Source organism: Lithobates pipiens, unplaced genomic scaffold, assembly GCF_037356315.1.
Source record: "Lithobates pipiens isolate NorthernLeopardFrog02 unplaced genomic scaffold, aLitPip1_a1.2 Scaffold_3, whole genome shotgun sequence".
Lineage (NCBI taxonomy): Eukaryota > Metazoa > Chordata > Amphibia > Anura > Ranidae > Lithobates > Lithobates pipiens.
The window spans coordinates 36483988-36504507 of NW_027507790.1; the positions used below are offsets into that span (position 1 = coordinate 36483988).

General features: G+C 40.8%; 2 protein-coding genes across 2 annotated transcripts in view; one reads left to right on the top strand and one right to left on the bottom strand.

Annotated features, from left to right (window-relative positions):
- Positions 1-20520, top strand: part of RTN4R (reticulon 4 receptor) — a 294532-nt gene that overhangs the window by 225731 nt on the left and 48281 nt on the right. The gene's annotated exons all lie outside the window — the stretch shown is intronic.
- Positions 17328-17785, bottom strand: LOC143940254 (small ribosomal subunit protein uS8). Its single transcript, XM_077461429.1, has one exon. It carries the CDS (start codon positions 17757-17759, stop codon positions 17367-17369), a length of 393 nt encoding a protein of 130 aa, XP_077317555.1. The 5' UTR covers positions 17760-17785; the 3' UTR covers positions 17328-17366.

Genomic DNA, 20520 nt, shown 5'->3' on the forward strand with positions numbered 1-20520 from the left:
ACTCCTACATACATGTATAGAGCCATGACAGGTCCTCTTTATTCTCCTATATACATGTAAAGAGCCGTGAGAGGTCCTCTTTATTCTCCTATATACATGTATAGTGCCATGACAGGTCCCCTTTATATGCCTATATACGTGTATAGAGCTATGACAGGTCCTCTTTATACGCCTGTATACATGTATAGAGCCATGACAGGTCCTCTTTAGTTATCATGATATGTAAAAATGAATGTGTGGGCCTTTTGGTGGGCATTTTTTTTTGGAGGGGGCAGCATCTCATTCTTGGTCCCAGGCAGCACAATGTCTTGGGCCAGCCCTTCCCTCATGGAACTTATTTCAAATATTCACTATATAGCGAAAAATGGTGAATCTTCACTCTTCTTTCTCCTTTTGTGTGCAATCTAGGTTGTTGGCAACCCCGGGGAATAAATGGCCTGCCTTAATGTAACACAAGTTAATGTACAACATAACAGACAGCAACAATTGTGCGTTAACACACCACATTCGAATATGAAGGTGTGAATAAGCACTTAGGGAGGACATTGATAGGAATAGCATCTTTTGTAGGCCCAGGCCCCTAAAACCTGGCTAGTGGCTACAACCTGGGATACTACTCCCTTTGTTCATCAGTATTGAATCTGGGGAACATCTTAAAAAATGAACCATCTTTGTTATCTACAGCCAGCAGTTCAAATGAAACTTTAAACTTAAAAAGGTCAAAATCAGTGTGAGGTTTTAAAGGAAAATACACATTTTCAATCAGAAGAAGCTGAAGAAGTAACATAACAAAAGAAGCATTCCATTCATCAAATTTTCCCTATTATTTATGTCCATTTGTCACTATTTATTTTTGTTGCATTGGTAAAATTTGGGCAGTGATGTCATTGCTTATATGATGTGTTTCCTTGAAATGTCTCATGCTCCCAGTTCAATCTAGCAACATTTGAGATGTTATCTTAGCATGTGTCACCACATGCAGCAGTGGCTAACACCATAGTTCTCAATCTGTTTCTACTCTTTTATTCTTACCTCAAAGAAAAAGACAAGTAAGTGGGCAAGAAAGAGGGTGAAATACACGATATTACCAAAAGTATTGGGACGCCTGCCTTTACATGTTCATGAACTTTACTGTTGTCTCAATCTTAGTCCGTAGGGTTCAGTATTGAGTTGGCCCACCCTTTGCAGCTATAATAGCTTCAACTTTTCTGGGAAGGCTATCCACAAGGTTTAGAAGTGTGTCTATGAGAATGTTTGACCATTCTTCCAGAAGCACATTTGTAAGATTAGGCACTGATTTTGGACAAGAGGTCTGGCTCGCAGTCTTCGCTCTAATTTATTTTAAAGGTGTTCTATCGGGTTGAGGTCAGGACTCTATGCAGGCCAGTCAAGTTCCTCCACCCCAAACTCACTCATCCATCTCTTTATGGACCTTGCTTTGTGCACTGGTCCAAATAATTTGGTGGAGGGGGGATCATGGTGTGGGGTTGTTTTTCAGGGGTTGGGCTAGGCTCCTTAGTTCCAGTGAAGGGAACTCATAAGGCGTTAGCATACCAAGACATTTTGGACAGTTTCATGCTCCCAACTTTGTGGGAACAGTTTGGTGATAGCCCCTTCCTGTTCCAACATGACTACACACCAGTGTACAAACAAGGTCCATAAAGACATGGATGAGCGAGTTTGGGGTGAAGGAAATTGACTGGTCTGCGCAGAGTCCTGAACTCAACCGGATAGAGCACCATTAGGATGAATTAGAGTGGAGACTGCGAGCCAAGTCTTCTCTCCAACATCAGTGCCTGACCTCACAAATGTGCTTCTGGAAGAATGGTCAAACATTCCCATAGACACACTCCTAAACCTTGTGGACAGCCTTTCCAGAAAAGTTGAAGCTGTTATAGCTGCAAAGGGTGGGCCAACTCAATATTAAACCCTACGGACTAAGATTGGGATGCCTTTAAAGATCATGTAAAGGCAGGCGTATCAATACTTTTGATAATATAGTGTATATGGATGTTGATCCTATTACCCTTATGCCGCGTACACACGATTGGACTTTGCAGCGGAGGTCCGCCGGACTTTCCGAATGAAGAGACTTGCGCACACACGAACAGACTTTCCAGCAGACTAGGTCAGACGGACTTCCCGTTGGACTTTTGGTGGAGGTCCGACGGACTTTCAAAATGAATGGACTTGCCCACACACGGACTAAACTCCATTCATTTTGAACGTGACTCCAGGGACGATGGGACTAGAGAGAGAGATAAGTCAATCTCGCCGCTTTCATCGGTGAGATTAACACCTTGCGAGCCCCGTCGCATGGTATGGATTTTAAGAGTAACCCCCTACGCCAAAAAAACGGTGTGAGGGTCCCCCCAGAATCCATACCAGACCCTTATCCGAGCACGCAGCCCCGCCGGTCAGGAAAGGCATTGGGGACGAGTGAGTGCCCCCCCTCCTGAACCGTACCAGGCCCCATTCCCTCAACATGGGGGGGTGGGTGCTTTGGGGAAGGGGGGCGCACCCACCCCCCCCATGTTGAGGGCATGCGGGCTGGTATGGTTCAGAAGGGGGACGCTCGCTCGTCCCACCCCCTTTCCTGACCAGATGGGCTGTGTGCTCGGATAAAGGTCTGGTATGGATTTTGGGGGGACCCCCATGCTGTTTTTTCGGCGTAGGGGGTTAGCCTTAAAATCCATACCAGTCCTAAGGGCCTGATGTACAGTTCCCTGTAGCCGAGAACCAGCGAGATAGGATCTCGCTGGAAACATTCTTGTGGGCAGGTGCTGTAGTTGCAGTTGCCTCGTAATTGGTCCGTCGGACCAGCATACAGACAAGCGGACTTCACGACAGGAACTGGGTCAGGCTGGCTTTCGGCGAAAATATTTAAAACATGTTTTATTTCTAGGTCCGCCGGACTTTGGGGAAGAAAAAGTCCGCTGGAGCCCACACACGATCGAATTGTCCGACTGACTCTGGTCCGAAAGACCGATCGGGTGTACGCAGCATTACTGGCATTAAAATTCACTCCACCTGTGTGTTTTTTTTTAATTACAGTCCACCTCCAAATATTTATGCTGATCTTTAATATATTTATGCAGGATAATGAATGCAGAAGTCTATCCAAAACTTTTATTGCTGAATAGAGGTTTAAAAGCTCTGTCAGGCTTTTAATGCTCATAAAAAAGTCTAATGAGAGAACCAAACCGACGTCTAAGATTGCAGAAGTCCTTTAATGATAAAACCGGTTCACAGCAAAAGAACACAAAACAGCCAACACGTTTCACAATCAGCATTAGCTGCATTTTTACGCTAATAGATTTTGTATACAATTATACATTTAAGGCACTCTGTGACTTTTACACCCCTAAAAGTAAAATTCTCGTTACTAGCTGGTTTTACTGCTTATTTGTCTATTCAGCGCTTTGGTATCAATGTATTAATTTCTTTTCCCTCCCCTACAGATTATTTCAGGTTTTTGTACCATCCTATTATTCCAAAACCTGAGGTTAGTTTTTGATATTTTAGCAGGTGACCGTTATCACAATAGTTTCCAGTATTGTTGCATATAGTTTACACTTGGTAATATCATGATGGCTCAAATTTTTATGTGATTTTTGATACTTTGTAAGTGGGTAATAATAATTCTCAGCACTAAATTGGATAGTACATATCAGGGGTTCCATACTATATGTGGGATATACTGTTACACGATTGTGATTATTCTATTTTGTTTATTCATTATTAACATGCTTAATTGTAGTATCAGTTCTCCGTTTTACCCCCTTCCTGATCAGAACACTTTTTGCGATTCAGCACTGCGTCGCTTTAACTGACAATTGCGTGGTCGTGCAGCGTTATACCCAAACAAAATTAATGTTCTTTTTCCCCACAAATAGAGCTTTCTTTTGGTGGTATTTGATCGCCTCTGCAGTTTTAATTTTTTGTGCTATAAACAAAATAAGAGCGACAATTTTCAAAAAAAAAACAATTTTTTTTTTACTTTTTGCTATAATAAATATCCCCCAAAAATATATAAAAAAAATGTTTCCCTCATTTTAGGGTGATATGTATTCTTCTACATATTTTTGGTAAAAAAAATCGCAATAAGCGTATATTGATTGGTTTACGCAAAAGTTATAGCGTCTACAAAACAAGGGATAGATTTATAGCATTTTTATTAATTTTTTTGTACTAGTAATGGCGGTGATCTGCAATTTTTATCGTGACTGCAACATTATGGTGGACACATCGGACAATTTTGACACATTTTTGGGATCATTGGCATTAATACAGCGATCAGTGCGATTAAAAATGCATTGATTACTGTAAAAATGTCACTGGCAGTGAAGGGGTTAACACTGGGGGGCAGTGAAGAGCTTTACTGTGTTCCCTGGGAGGTGATTCTAACTGAAGGTGGAGGGAATAACTACAGGAAGGGACAGATTGTGGTTCCTAGCCAATAGGAACACACAATCTGTCACTGCTGTCAGAACAGAACCTGGAAGTGTGTGTTTACACACGCTCGTCCCTGTTCTGTGTCTCCTGGTCACGATCGATCGTGGCCGGTAGTCATCATGACTGTAGGTCATGAGCATCAGCACCCCCGCTGTGCCTGCTATCCAGACCCCGTGAGACCACGTCCAGTAATGAGGTTTTGCACAGGGGAACCATCCTGCCACAGTAAAACTGCGGCGGCCTGTTCCGGAAGCAGTTAATATACACCGATCAGCCATAACATTATGACCACTGACAGGTAAAGGGAATATCTTGTTACAATGGCATCTGAAAATTGGTTGGACATATTAGGCAGCAAATGAACATGTTGCCCATGAAGTTGATGTAGTGAAAGCAGAAAAAAATAAAAAAGGGCATCGCAGTTTGTTGTCTAAGGGGCTTTGAAACCCATGGTGACCCATGTCCACAGCCAAAAGCTTCTACAATGGTCACATGACCATCAGAACTGGACTACGTAGCAATCGAAAAAGTTGGCCTGGTCTAATGAATCATTTTCTTTTACATCACGCAGATGGCTGGGTGTGTGTGCAACTTACCTGGAGAAGAGATGGCACCGGGATAAGAAGTCAAGTCGGCACAAGCAGTGTGATGCGTTGGGCAATGTTCTCCTTGGGTCCTGCCATTCATGTGGATGTTACTTTGGTGTCCATGCCTCAATGGCTTAGGGCTGTTTTAGCAAAAGAGGGCCGTACTCAATATTAGGTGGGTGGTCATTATGTTATGACTGATCGGTGTATTTATAATAATATGTGGCGCCCTGACCTAGTTAGGCAAAATGTAGCTTTTGGCTTTGATGTACTCCATGGAGTAGTGATCTGTTTTCTAGGTTTGGTCGGATTTCTCCATGCTTAGTGGTTGAATACTCCAGTGTTGCTTGGAAGCTGGTAGGTGACAGAAGTCCTTAAACATTGTGAACCCTTGTTTAGGACTCCAGGTGTGCATGTGCTTTGGGGGTTGCTTGCCAAAAGTTGCTGCAAGGACTGGGACTGCTCCTAAGGAGAATCAGATAAACAGAGGATTTGTGATTAAGAGATTGTTATCCTGTTTGTTTCACATTTTGGAGTATCCTGCACCCTCATCCTCCTCTCCTGTTAATTGCTGCAAAAAATTCACAGAAAGAACCCTAGACTGAGGCTGTGTGTGTCGGTGTGTCGGTGTCACCAAGGGAGACCAGGGCTATATCCAGAGGTCCCCCTGTGGGTAAGAGCTACAAATATTTATACTAATAGTAACAGTGCTCTGTTACTATTGTAGCGCCGGTACTCCTAATGAGTATACACTATGTGTTCAGATTTAGTTTTTGCCCAAAACTGTAGTGAGTTTTGGGTTTAATTGTGTTAAATTGTACTTTGGCGTCAGTTTGGCTGGGCTGTATAGAAGTTCTGCCTGGTCATAGGTGGGGTTGCACACCTGTGGAAGGCTATAGAACGCAATCTGGTTGGAAGAATTGGGTACCAATCTTTATCTTGTGGCCAATCAGTGGGAGTTTGTCTCACTGCATAATCCGGGAAAGGGTACTTAAGGTGCTGAAGTCACGTGGTTCTGGGTTGCGGCCCAGAAGTTGTTACTGACTCCGTGGTCCTGGTCCTCTTGACCAGCCCCCAGGAGCCCTCATGGCCTGGGGTGTGGATCCATCTGTTTCCACGCCTCTGAACTGGCTAGTTCGAGGTGCAGTAACTTGAAAGAGGATTCTAAGGTGTTCCGGTGCCGTCTAGGGTTTGGAGAGGCCCAGCAACTTTACACACGACCACGGGAGGACTCTTCAGTAAGAGAGCCACGCACAAGGCTGGCTGCTCGGTAAGAGCCTGGAAGCTGAGCTGCCCTGGACATTGACTGAATCCACAATTCTTACAGTATCGCCGGACCGGCTGAAAGATTCTGGTACAGTAAGAAAAGTTCCTACTGCTATCCTTCTAGTTGTAACTAAGTTTCCAACCCAGTCTGTGTGAGCCCACGTACACACGGTTGGAGATTTTGCCAACCAAATCCGTCGGATTTTGCCCGTCGGATTTAGTCCGACGGATTGTGTCCGAAACTGTTGCATACACACGGTCGGGCCAAGTTGGCGAAAAATCCGATCTTTCAGAACGTGATGACGTAATTTCGTTACGATGGGACTACATTCAGGCTAGTAGCCAATAGCTTTGATGTAGGAATTTGATCTGAGCATGCGTGGCACTTGGTCCGATCAAAATGCTCTACACATGATCGGATTAGGTCCGTCCAGCCCAGTTGGCCGGGAAATATTTCCAACATGTTGGAAAATTGGGTCGGACAGAGATTCGGACGGAATCAGTCCGATGCATACCACACACAGTCGGATTATCTGACGACACGGTCCGATAAGACTCATTCCGACAGATTCTCCGACCGTGTGTACAAGGGCTGAGAGACTTTGAAAAGCTAGAATTACCTGTTGGCTGCTAAACCCAAAACGTAAGGATTTATCCAACAGTTAAAGAATCCAGTTGTGAGCGGCTGTTCCCTGGATTGTGCACATAGAGAGAGACTGTTATTGAAGTTAGCAGTTCCAAGCACCTGAGCTAAACTTTACCCTGATACCCTCTATTCCCAACTTAGAGACTGAGTTTGTTCAACTGCTTTATGCAAAATAAAAATCCTGACAAGGAATTCAAGTGTCGGTCTCTACAGTTACTGGGTCATCAACCCTGGGAACCCCTAGACAAGGACAACGAGTGCGAGCCGGAGGAGGTAATCGGTAAGCCCAGAAAAAATTCAGCAGCTCCTTCGGGGGTTAGTGCTACACTATTATTTCATATTTCAAATATGTAGGTTTAGTTATTAACAGTGTTAATTTTGGCAGCAAATTTCGATTTAGTTTTAGTCTTAGAACTAAAATGGCATTTTAGTTTTAGTCCCATTTCAGTCTTTTGCAATTAAAACTCACTTTAGTTGTCTAAAATCTAATTGGTATAATTAAATTGTAATGCATTAGTTAACATTTCTCTACAATTTACAAACTCATTATATACACTGCTGGAGTGAAAAATCAAATATGTTATTTATTATGGTATTGAAGTATTATTATTATTATTCAGAATTTATATAGCGCCAACAGTTTGCGCAGCGCTTTACAATATGAGGGCAGACAGTACACTTACAATACAAATCAATACAGGAGGGATAAGAGGGCCCTGCTCGTTAGAGCTTACAATCTAGAAGTATGAACATGCACTACAGACCAGTGTTCATTTTGAAGTCAAATTTCAATGTAGTTTTAGTCTTAGTCTTTTGATTAAAATGCCATTTTAGTTTTAGACCCATTTTAGTCTTTTGACTAAAATGCCATTTTATTTTTATTTTAGTAATCTCAGTTGTTTTAGTTTTAGTGGTATTTTAGTCAACTAAAATAATAAATGTTTTAGTCATTTTAGTCGATGAAATTAACACTGGTGATTAACCACTTAAGGTCTGCACTATAGCAGATATACTACTACAAGGTGGCCCTCCTGTGCAGAATCATGTATATATACGTAAATCAGTTTTTCTGCCTAGAGGACACAAGCGTGCCGCTGGGTACAGCACACTTTGTACACAAGAAACACTGGCTAGGGACACAGTTAACCCTTTCAGCACCCTAGATGTTTAACCCTTTCCCACCCAATGTCATTAATACAGTGACAGTACATATTTTTAGCACTGATCACTGTATTAGTATTACTAGTTCCCACAAAATGTCAGAAGTCTCAGTTAGGGTTCAATTTGCTGCCGCAATATCGCAGTTGCTGATTGCCGCCATTACTAGTGTAAAAAAAAAAAACTATCAATATACCCTTATTGGGATTTTTTTTTACTGAAAATTTGTAGCAGAATAGATATTGGCCTAAATTTATGAAGAAATTAGATTTTTTTAATGAAACTTTTTTATTGGATATCTTTTATAGCATAAAGTAATATATATTTTATATATATATATATATATATATATATATATACACACACACATATATATATATATATATATATATATATATATATTGTTTTTTTTTTGTTTTTTGTTTTTGTTTTTATTGTTGGTCTTTTTTTGTTTATAGCCCCTCCAAAAAAAAGACGCTGCAGTAATCAAATACCACCAAAAGAAAGCTTAATTTGTGGAGAATAATGCAGTGCCGTATTGCAAAAAAATGGCCTGGTTATGAAAGGGGGTTAAATATTACAGTGGTCAAGTGATTATAATATCTATGTGCTAAAATGTTTATATTTATGCATTTTGTTTTTCAATATTTAGAGCCACTAGTTATAATAGTTATTGTTTGGCAGTTTGTTTGCACTGTGTACAGGGCTTGTTGTTTTGCTGCTGGCTGCTAGTGGAGCTTTGAAGATCTACAGAATTATATCAACATTTTTGCAATATATATTTTATGGGTTTATTCTGAATACATGTTTAGCTTCATCCCTTTTGTAAACCAATTTTCATCTGTTACATAATTTTTTATGTATATTTTGTGAAAAGTGAATTATTGTGTTCTATATATTTTACTCACATACCCATTCCTTATACAGATGCCTGTTTTTTAGCCCTGAAGAAGGGGAGTTTGTTTGACTCCCCAAACGCATTGGTGATTTGTGTCTTTCAGATATGAACTGTTTAAAAATGTTTGTATACTCTGACATTGGTTTTGTGCTATAATTGTATTTATATGTGAATTCTCAACTCTGGGTGACCTTGTTTTGTTGAGAGCTGCTGAACCAGACCTATCATGCCCGGGGATAAGTTAACTCACCAGCACCTCAATTCCACTTTTATTTAGGCTTTTAATTCTGTCTGTTTCCTGGCGGAGATTTTCCATCACTTCCTGTCCTGGTGACACCACCTGTGAGAAAGGACATTACCAAGAGCGGAAGTGAGAGAAAAATCTCTCACATAGGTCATAAAGACCTTAAAGGGTTTCTAATTCCTCCCTAATGTAAAAAAAAAAAAAAAAAATTTCGATTGTGAAAAAAAATTAAAAATTAATTTAAACTTTATTATATGGGCCAGATATGAGTGATGAGTATATGAACATCAAAAAATAAAAGCTAACTGTGTTAAATGGTTTTCTTTCCTTAGATGTCATGAAAATCTTTTGTTACATGGAAAAGTGAAAAGCATCATTTCATATGAACACTGGTATTTTCTATTTTGAGTATTGCTTGCAAGTACATTTATTCATAGATGATCTTTGAGTCAATATGTCTGAATTTTAGCAATGGTTTCTGCACATCGTTTATTTAAAATATGTAACTTGAGGTTTAATGATATCTTGAAAAAAAAATCACTTTTTCCTATAGTGTGGTAAACCAAAGAGAAATTTTTGAATGCCCTTCGCACGTAATGCTATATTCTCTGGAGATAGAAATCTTAGAAAAGTTTGAATAGATACAGCATAGATTGTAAGTGTATCCAGCACATTGACTAAAGGGAATGCTAGCCTTTCCTGTCTTTGCTCTGTTTATTTCTACTGTTGGCTTTTATAAACCAATCTTCTGACAACAGCACTAAGTTTTAAAGCTGAACTATAAAAAAAAAAATCACATATAGCCATCCCAATTAGCAGTCTAATACTCACTTAAGCCTGTTACATAGCCCTATTTTTTTGACAGCTCCAGCCGGATCCACTGTACTAATGTTCCGACATTAGTACAGCCATCTCCCCTCCTGTTCTATTGCATTATAACAGGGGGACGCCCACCCCCACTATTGGCAGAGAGCGCTGATCAGTAACCAGTCAGCTGCTGGTTTTCCAGCATGCTCGTCCGACAGAAGCAGGTCAAAAATGTTAGAGAAAAGCCAGCCAGCTTCTGTCAGACCGGCGGCCTTACACACAGGCTGAATATCGTCCGGTATTTATAGAACTGGCTGATGTCGCCTGACATATCTGTCACAGTGGGTTGTCTTCTGAAGTTGCAGGTATCTGAGCTTGAACTGGCATATCGGTTGGCCTTCATGAAAAAGCAGTGCCCCTGAGTGCTACCTGGGGCAAGGCCTGCTTGCAGTGGCCTAAAAAATGGCCTCTGTTAGACCTCCCTTGCTGGTAGTGGTACTGCTTTTTACCTGTCTGCCATGGGTTGCAGAGCTGCAACAAGTAACAGATACACCCCTCTGCCATTGTGAAAGGCTCTGCACAAGGACCTTAAAATACTTGCTCATAGTGATGCATTTTAGCTTTCTTATTTCCTGGTGAGATGTATTCTGCCATTTTGGCCTTGTGGTCTCAAAGAGGGTGGCCACCCTGAAATAATTAGTATTGATGTGACCTATGTGAGGGTCGTTCACGGCAACTTAAAAGAAAGTTCATGTTCCTAAAACTGGAAAACATTGATGAGGAGTGCTAATAACAACATATACTGCTGAAAATAAAAGTTAAAAATTATTATAAAAGTTAAATTATATGTATCGTTAAAATGGATGTGCCACAGTTAAGATGCTGAAAATGCGTGCGTTCCACCTACGACAGTGATTGTTACGATACGCTTTTCAGCCTCAGTCCCGGGGCGATGGCACCTACAATGTAAGCAGCCATTTGGCGTTTCTTATTTTAAACTTTTTTAATAATAAATGGGATTACACTATTTTTGGTTCCTTTATATTTTGTTTCATATCCCATTCGCAAGCTCCCAATGGTGTGGGGGCAAGGTACACGATCTGCAGATCCCTTCGTTGTAGCAAGCAACATCTTTCTAAAGCCTGTTTGACCTTTTTTTCATTAATTAGGTCAACTACATCTGGTAAGCTGACACCCATTCTTTGATCACTTTTGGGTGACATCTTTAAGCGGTGAAAGTGTTCCACTGTTTGATTGCAAGATTCGGGCACAAGATTCACTTTTTCATAGACTTTTATCGTTCATTTTTTTATTTGGTTATACAGTATGTCTACTATGTGTATCACTTAATTGCATATGGTGTAATTAGGCATCACAGTATTGGAGATTGTGTCAGGTTTATTCATTGTTATGCACAATTATTGTTGGCATTTATATTTATCTTTGTAAAGCATTTTATCTAACTACTAGATATTTGGTGTTTCTTATTTAGTTCTTATTAGGCAGGCTGGTGTGTGCAATTTTTGCACTGTAAATTCACATTTTTTTTTACTTAATTTAATATAATTTAACTTCATTTATTTTCACTGGTATACGTTGTTATTAGTGCTCCCCATCAATGGTTTACAATTGCACTATTGGTTTATTCACTCAGTATAGGGGCAGCAGCTTAGTATTATGTTACACTGATTAGAAGGCGCAGGATTCATTTTTGTTATTTATGTACCTAAAACTGCCTATCACTGAAGACCGAGATTTCTGTGGGCCAGGCAGCACAACAGTGTCCTCTGATTGTTCCCAGCATCCGAAAGCTATGGCTGTGGTTCACAATGGATGTAATTCCTTCTCCCCTGCTCTTCTTCTGTACAGACACAACTCTCCTCCTCTTCCTACGTGGCATAAGTTGTACACTTTAATTTTTTATTTTTTTTTTAACAACGGCAACATTAAGTTATATCGACTGGCAAAAGCTGACTTTGTTTAGCATTCCAACTGCCTGCCTGTTCTAATATGGTATAAATGCTTTAGGATAAGCCCCAGAGCACACAGCAATGAACAGTTACAGTAGTTTACAACACAGCTGTACTCTGCTGACCAGACAGAATATCTGGTGTAATATGCTGCAAATGTAGTATAAAAAGTCCCACAGTATAAAGCAATGATGAACAGTAAAGGGTAGTTTAGTTACAGCATACTCTGCAGACAAGCAGCACAGGTGCTTGATGCCTGATCTAATAAGCTGCAATGGCAAACAAAGGATAAATTACCTTTTTTTTTATTTATTATTATTATAAATGTACATTTTTTTTGCTTTTAAAAAAATGTGAACAACAACTATTCTACACAGATAGACGGAACTTTTAAAAAAACGCCCAAGAAATTCTAGCTGACACTCAAGGATAATTCAGAACGCCTCGACAGATAATATACAGAATATAGTGCAGCTCAGTGAAATTAAAATGAATTAGTAGTCCCTATGATGATAAAAAGTCCTGTATCAGAACAAACAGAGAGAACATCCTAAGGTGCAATATTGGACAAGACAGTAAGGCGGTGATTGCAGTTCATCCACCACAAATACTCCAGCCTCTCACCTCACAGACTTGACTTGTAACAGGTCACACAGCTTTTGACCCACACCTGGGGTACCAGGTGAAATACGGCCCAGCCAATGATCTCTCCATACATAAGAACGAAAAGAAGGGGACAATCTAGTGCTCTCCTTTTTAAATTTTTTGCATGATATAGACAAAAGGAAATCTACTTACAAATACAGCACTCCAATCGAGTGCAAGCAAACGAGCGTGTAAAACAAACGCTGGTTTCCAACCAGGAAGATGGCCGCGGGTGACGCCAGACGTGACTCCTCCACCATGTGCGTTACCTACGTGGGTAGGACTTCTTCAGAGTGGGGTTGGAAGCACATCGACAGCCGTATTTATACTGCCATGGAAACCATCTATCAACGAACTCCCAGACAGAACGGCGCAGAACATGATGTCTTGCCAGTATTCTAGCACAATGGGAGCCGATCGTTGAAGGTCGTTTAAGACCAGTGTATGTGTATGTCACTCATACACATTTTAAAAATATATACACAAGTGTAACATTAACCTCAATGTCGGATAATTAAAAAAAGAGGATATTCGATTTTCAAAATTTAAAATTTTTTAAGAAAAATGCATCCTTATTAAAAGCATTATTAAAAAAGCACTGTGACAAAGCTGGCCATAGATGAGCCTTTTTTTTTTTTTGTTCAACCAGTTCAACCAGTGAACATAAAAAAAAAAAAAAAACAACGCACCTGATTCCCCCATCCACACATTTGAGGTGTATGGGGAAATCCTTCCACTGTGTCATTGTATTCTGACAGCGGGAAGACTTCCCCACCATCAGAATACATAAAACAGCACTGCAGTCTATAGCCTGCAGCACTGTTCAAGCTGAAATTTTCTAGCAGGGAGGTAGTACAGAGTGCAAACGGTAGATCAACTTCTGTACAGCCACAGTACTTATACATGGATTGGAATTCAGCTGATCCCTGCTGCACCAGCCACATTTCGATCCATCTATGGATAGCTCAACTTCGAATATCCTGCAAATGCTGTAGAATATGACCCATACAGCCGTTGAAATCATTTACCCCCCCCCCAAAGAATTACCTCTTAACTATCTTCTAAACACCGCACTGACCTAACTAGCTAGATCACCAGGCTATGAATGTGGGATAAACAATATAAAGTGATCTTGCGCATTGGCATATATAGCAAACAGCCTAACTGCTGACAATATTATAGCAGTGAATAATAAAGTCCAGAAAAATGGTCAAAAGGGAAAAAAAGAAGAGGGACAGTGGGTTTCAAACATTATGATTAAAAAAATAGAATGGAATATATAAAAATGAATAGAAATAACAATAGTTCATACACGTATATATGTTCATATATCAAAGAAATGTCCACTTCTCCAATATGTCATATCATAGACTCCACTTCCATTTAAAATAAATATCCAATAAAAAATGAGCTCACAGAACTCTCACTTCAAATCGGTATGTAACCAGCATAAAAACCAAAACGGCAGCCTTTAACCTCTAGAGATCCGCACTATAGCCGAATGACGGCAACAGCGCGGACCTTCTTTGCCGGTACGACGTCTATTGACGTCGTCCCTTGCACGAGCGGCCTGCGTGCCCCCTGAGTCTATGAGACTCGCCTGATCACGGATCGGAGCAAGGGGTCGATCCCGAGCCCTTACCACGTGATCAGCTGTCAGCCAATGACAGCTGATCATGTGACACAACAGAGCCGGTAATCAGCTATTTTTCCTCCTCGCGCTGACAGAGCGAGGAGAAACAAAAAAGCCGATCACCAGCGGCCATGATCGGGACATGAGTCCCGATCACGGCCACCTTATCAGTGCCCACCTTCCCTCTGCCAGTGCCACCTAAATAATAAAAAAGTGCCCCCCATCAGTGCCCATAGTGCCACCCATCAGTGCCCACAGGGCCACCCATCAGTGCCCACAGTGCCACCCATCAGTACCCACAGTGCCACCCATCAGTGCCCACAGTGCCACCTATCAGTGCCCACAATCTGCCCCAACAACCGTGCTGCACCCCAGTGCCCCATATCCGTGCCCATCAGTGACATCTACCAGTGCCCAATAGTGCCGCCCATCAGTGCCCAGCAGTGCCACCTATCAGAGCCACCTATCAGTGCCACCTATCAGTGCCCATCAGTCCCATCTATCAGTGGTACCTATCAGTGCCCCTTAGTGCCACCCATCCGTGCCACCCATCCGTGCCACCCATCAGTGCCATCGTATCTGTGCCCATCTTTGCCCATCAGTGCCGCCTTATCTGTGCCCATCAGTACTGCCTTATCTGTGCCTATCGGTACCACCTTATCTGTGCCTATTAGTGCCGCCTTAACTGTGCCTATCAGTGCCCACCAGTGCAGCCTATCAGTGCCCACCAGTGCAGCCTATCAGTGCCCACCAGTGTCGCCTCATCAGCACATTTCAATGAAGGAGAAAAATGACCTGTTTGCAAAATTTTATAACAAACTATGAAACATGATTTTTTATTTTTTTTATTTTGCATATTTTTTTGTTTGTTTAGCAAAAAATAAAACCCCCAGCTGTAATTAAATACCACCAAAAGAAAGCTCTATTTGTGGGAAAAAAATTATAAAAATGTCATTTGGGTACAGTGTTGTATGGCCGCGCAATTGTCCTTCAAAGTGCATCAGCGCTGAAAGCTGAAAATTGGTCTGGGCAGGAGGGGGGTTTAAGTGCCCAGTAAGCAAGTGGTTAACCTTCTATTCCTCTATCTTTCACTTTGGCATCCCCGTCTCAAAGGAATTATCCAGGAATCATGCACCAAGTACTGGGATTCGGTGGTAACCACACTGTGTCCGGCCCTACTAGGCTCCCAAGTAGCCCTATGATTGGCCGAGCGTCCATGGCACAAGGAGTGGGGCATATAAAGGCCCTTCAGAGGGGCCATATACCAGATAATCACATGCCTCCAATAAAATGTTTGTCACCACAAGCAATGTTTCCGAAGTCCATATTTCCCCTTAACCCTTGGATTCTATGTCCCTCCTCATCTTTAGCCAGCCAGGTAGGCTGCTGTGGAGGCCCAAGGAATTATGGGAATAGCCAGTTGAATTTTCCCCAAATATTGCTTTTAATTGGAAGTGTTTCTGAATCAAATGCATGATATTCAGATAGAATTTCACTTTTACATGAATAGCAATGTTATTGCTTTCAAAATCTCTGCAGGACTGTGGCAGGATGTGGCCCTTGACATGACATGACCACTGACTTCTGGCTCGAACCATTCCTTTATAGCTTTTGAGTAAAGCTTGCATTTATTCCTTTCGAGAACGTGCAAGTGTCATGGAAATGTCACAAGAATGCATTATTTGGGGTTTGTTTAGACCAGAAGATTATCTATGCACTGGATTCATTCTAGCTCCTTATTATCTTATGACGGCATACATTGTATACATTCATTCTACAATGATTTAGCTTATTATGTTGCCTGTACAAACAAAAGATTGTGCATGTATTTCATTATGGAAAAAAGACACCTTTGTTTTTTGAATTTCCCAATTTTAATGGAAATTGCATTTAAAATGTAGGTTTTTAGAGAGCTTTTTTAATTCAGGCTTGAATTGTGATTACAATGACAATAGTAGTTGGCTGTAAAATATATTATTAAAAACTGGGTATAGGGACAACTCATTGTTTCTTTTCACTAAAATATTCAATTAGTCTCAAATCACAAGCCATTATATAGATCTTTATTTCCAAAAAGATAATAAGTACTAGTTATTTTTGGGATTCCAATGAGATTTCAAAATTGTTACAACAATTACATGGCTAAACTAAACATTCTTATTGTTTTTGAATTAAGTCTATTGTATTAAAATATATTTATCTTCATATATCACATTCAGATCTACTTAATAATTACTATTTATAGTTTAAATTATATGTAAACCCAGACACTAAAATCTCATTCTGTATAAGCTTTAATATGTTAAAGTCATTTAATAAGGCCTTCCCAATATTTTTCATTTTGACCATTCATTAAAATAATACCTGGTGATCATGCTAGTAGGCTGGATTCACACCTATGCATTTTTAGTGCATTTTGCATTTTGCAGATTTGCACTACAGAACGTGTTCCATAGGAAACAATGTTAAATGGACTGTAGTGCAAATCTGCAAAATGCAAAAAGTACTAAAACTGCATAGGTGGGAATCCAGCCTTAGGGTTCCTTGTTGTTTATCTGCTTCTACTCAGGTATATTTACCAATACACGGGGAGGAGGAATTGGATGAGGAGGAGCCAAGAGCACCGCCGTGGGACCCCAGAAGAGGAAGTTCAGGGCAGCTTTGCGCAATACCAATGCACAGAACAGGTAAGTATACCACGTTTTCCTCTACAATCACTTAAATGACATGTACAAACTCAAAAATAATAACCAGACCAATGAATGGAGAGTCCAAAATTTTTAATGGTTCTGTCTGTTCAGTAGGACAATATAAAACAGCAAATATGTTTTAGGGGCCCAGAAGTTCCTCCCTCCTCAGGGCTCAGATGTTACATTTTTGAAACTAAGTAATTGGGGTGATTCTGCCATTTTGAGTCCTCTCAAGTTTATGTAATATCTGAACCCTGAAGTAGGGGGGTACTTCTAGGCCCTAGAAATGCATTGCCTGTTTTGTATTGTCCTGCTGAATAGACACCACTTTTTGATAACAGTTTAATTGTTCTGCCTGCTTTAACATTTAGAAAAAGAATCCCAGGATTTTGCCTCCTGTGTGTTTTCGCCTTGCTTCCTCGTGGTCCATGATGCCAGCGGAAGTTGTAAGTACAATATACCCAAACTGACGTGAAGGCAGGAGATTGTTCTGCCACTTTTCCAGATCCTTTAACTGCACATCAAATCTGGGGCTGATGACACCACACTTATTAAGTCTCCCTGTAAGATTGACAACAATTTTTCCGGCCCTGTGATCATCAATTATTTCAAACTCACCAATGTAGCCATGCTTCATCATCACTGTAAGGAATCGCACAATCACTTTTGAGCACGGCCTGATGAGAACCTGGCGCTTACCACGTTTCTCGGCATTGTTGATGCTTTTAAGAGCATCGGCAAGCACGTTCATGCGCACCATGGTGCCGGGTCTGCAGTATGGCGGAAAGCCAGAATAGACACCACTTTTAAAAGTTTTTGCACTCTCAAGTCATTTGGTCTGGTGCTCTCTTTGGTTTTCCAAACCTTGGGTCCCCCAATTTAACCACTTGACCTCTTGAAGGTTTTACCCCCATCATGACCAGACCATGGCGAGTTATTTCAAGATGTAATTTTTTTTGTCACAATTTTTTGGAAATTGAAGAAAACAAATAGAATGTGGTTTGTTTCACTATTTTCTTTTTACATACTGTCACCAGTGCAGTACAGTGTCATAATATGACTGGTGTGGCAGTGATCAGGGATACTGACTAGTGAGAGTAAGTAAAAAAAAGAAGGAAAGAAATGTGATTGCTTTAACATTTTTAACCTTTTTCTTCTTTTTAACACTGTACTACTTGGGGGGGGGGGGGGGGAGGGGGGTGATCATGTTTTTTTTTTTTGTTTTTTTTTTTTGTTTTGTTTTTTAACCTTGATTGCTGTTACAGTGATGATCACTGTAACAGCACTGCTTTGGTCTGTCATGAATGTGTTACATTCATAACAGCTCTGATTTACTATTGTGTGCTATGATTGGCCCACAGATATTACATGGTACATGGTGCTGTGATTGGCCCAGGTACCATGGTTTTTCTGTATGGAACGAATTCCAACAAAACACATCAAAAACGCACTGGAACGCACATGACCTCAATTGTCCTTAAATGAGATAAAGAAAAAAAGTGGGGAATAAATGCACTGGAGCCATTGTGCCTCATATCAACTTCTTAGTTCCTAAGTGATGCAGCAAGGGTTAAAATACCCATGTGCTTGCAGAATGTTGGGGAGTCAGATGGCTGCTTTCACACATAATGTAACTGCCTATGTCTCAAGTAGCCCAACTTAAAGTAGAACGAAAAGGCAAAATATTTTCATTTTGGATAGCGCAAGTGAGAGTTATAAACTCTGCCAGTTTTTCTGCCATATCCCATTGGGGAGATTTTGCATCACTTCCTGTCTCATAGCCAAAGCAGGAAGTTAGATCAAATCCTTCCAAAGTGAGGGCATCCCTGGGTGTCACCATGGTCACCAGAACTAGAGTCGCCATTGGAAAATGTCCCATCTATTCCTGTTCTGGAGACAATCCAAAATATATGATTTTCTTTTACTTTCACTATTGATGACAATGGTACACAGGAAAATATAGAGAGGGTAAATCTTCCTAACAAGGGTACAGACAGCAAAAAAAAAAAAAAAAAACCCCGACAGGTGTTCTAGCCCCCCTCCAATCTATCCAAAACAAAAAAAATCACCTTAGTTACACTTTAAGAGTCAGGTCGTTGTATTGCGTGTGAGTAGTGGTCCAGCTCTCCAACATGCTGCCAGCACAGGACATTTTAACACTGTGCTGCAGCACTAAGGCCCCTTTCACACTAGGGTGGTGCAGCCATCGGCGGTAAAGCGCTGCTATTTTTAGCAGCACTTTACCGTTGTTTTAGCGGTGGTCTGCGGCCACTAGCGGGGTGGTTTTAACCCCCGCTAGCGGCCGAAAAAGGGTTAAAACCGCCCGCAAAGTGCCGCTGCTTTCCCATTGATTTCAATGGGTAGGAGCGGTTTAGGAGCGGTGAATACACCGCTCCTTTCACCGCTCCAAAGATGCGGCTAGCAGGACTTTTTTTTACCATCCTGCTAGCACGGGACGGGCTTTCACACCGGAGTGAAAGGGGCCGTTTTTTTCAGGCACTATTTTTATCGCTGTAGCGCCTGAAAACTGCCCCAGTGTGAAAGGGGCCTAAGCAACAAAGATCAGTAAATGTTATGTATATGCAGCCTGACATCACAGCACACAGGGCATGTGATTTGAGCTTTACAGTAAATCAGACATAAAATTATTCTTGAAATCTGGTTTTGTAGATCAGTTGTCCATATTAGAAGCCCTACCAGCTCCAGAAACTGAAAAATCAGAAGGTTATATTTAGGGATCGAAACAGCTTTTCCATTACAAACTATAGAATAAAGCCCTTCTTCAGAAAATATTTATTTTTTAATTGCTAGACGGTAGTTTGCATATGTGGGAATACAATTAGATTACTGCCAAGCTGTAAATGATTCAGATGAAGAAAAGGCGTGTTTTCATTTTCAATTTGTTCTATCCATCGTGTGACATCTGTAGTCAATGTAATCAGTAGCTTGGCTAAGTTTATGAAGCCATTATACATATTGACTTCAAACAGTCTGGCATTAAGGTCTGCATCTGCCACTTTCATCCAATTGCTGTTTTTTTTTTTTTTTTTGTATCCATTAATGTGTTTCCCCGAAGATCATTTTGATTGGTTTTGTATATTCAAGCCAACTTTTAAACATTAACAGCTTTTAGAGGAAATAGTAAATCGTAGCAAACACATCAGGGGCAAACCATCAAATTGTGACCCGTATCTTGTACCAAGCATGAAACTTTGCTTAAGAAAAGGTAACAAGTAGTACTTAGGGGTTTAGTAGTACTTAGGGACTACTTTACTGGAATATCTTTAGTTTTCTGTATTTGGCTTCCTTTGGACTAACACAAAACTAAAGAAAGAAGAGATGCAGAACCAGATAAAGAGCATCACAAGACCCTCTGTAGCTCAGGTAAATTGCAGGCATCTGCAATTCTTTATAGATACTTGCTGCACTTTAACCACTTCAGCCCCGGAAGTGATTCAGCACTGTGTCACTTTAACTAAATTTATGTCCTTTATTTCCCCCAAATAAAGCTTTCTTTTGGT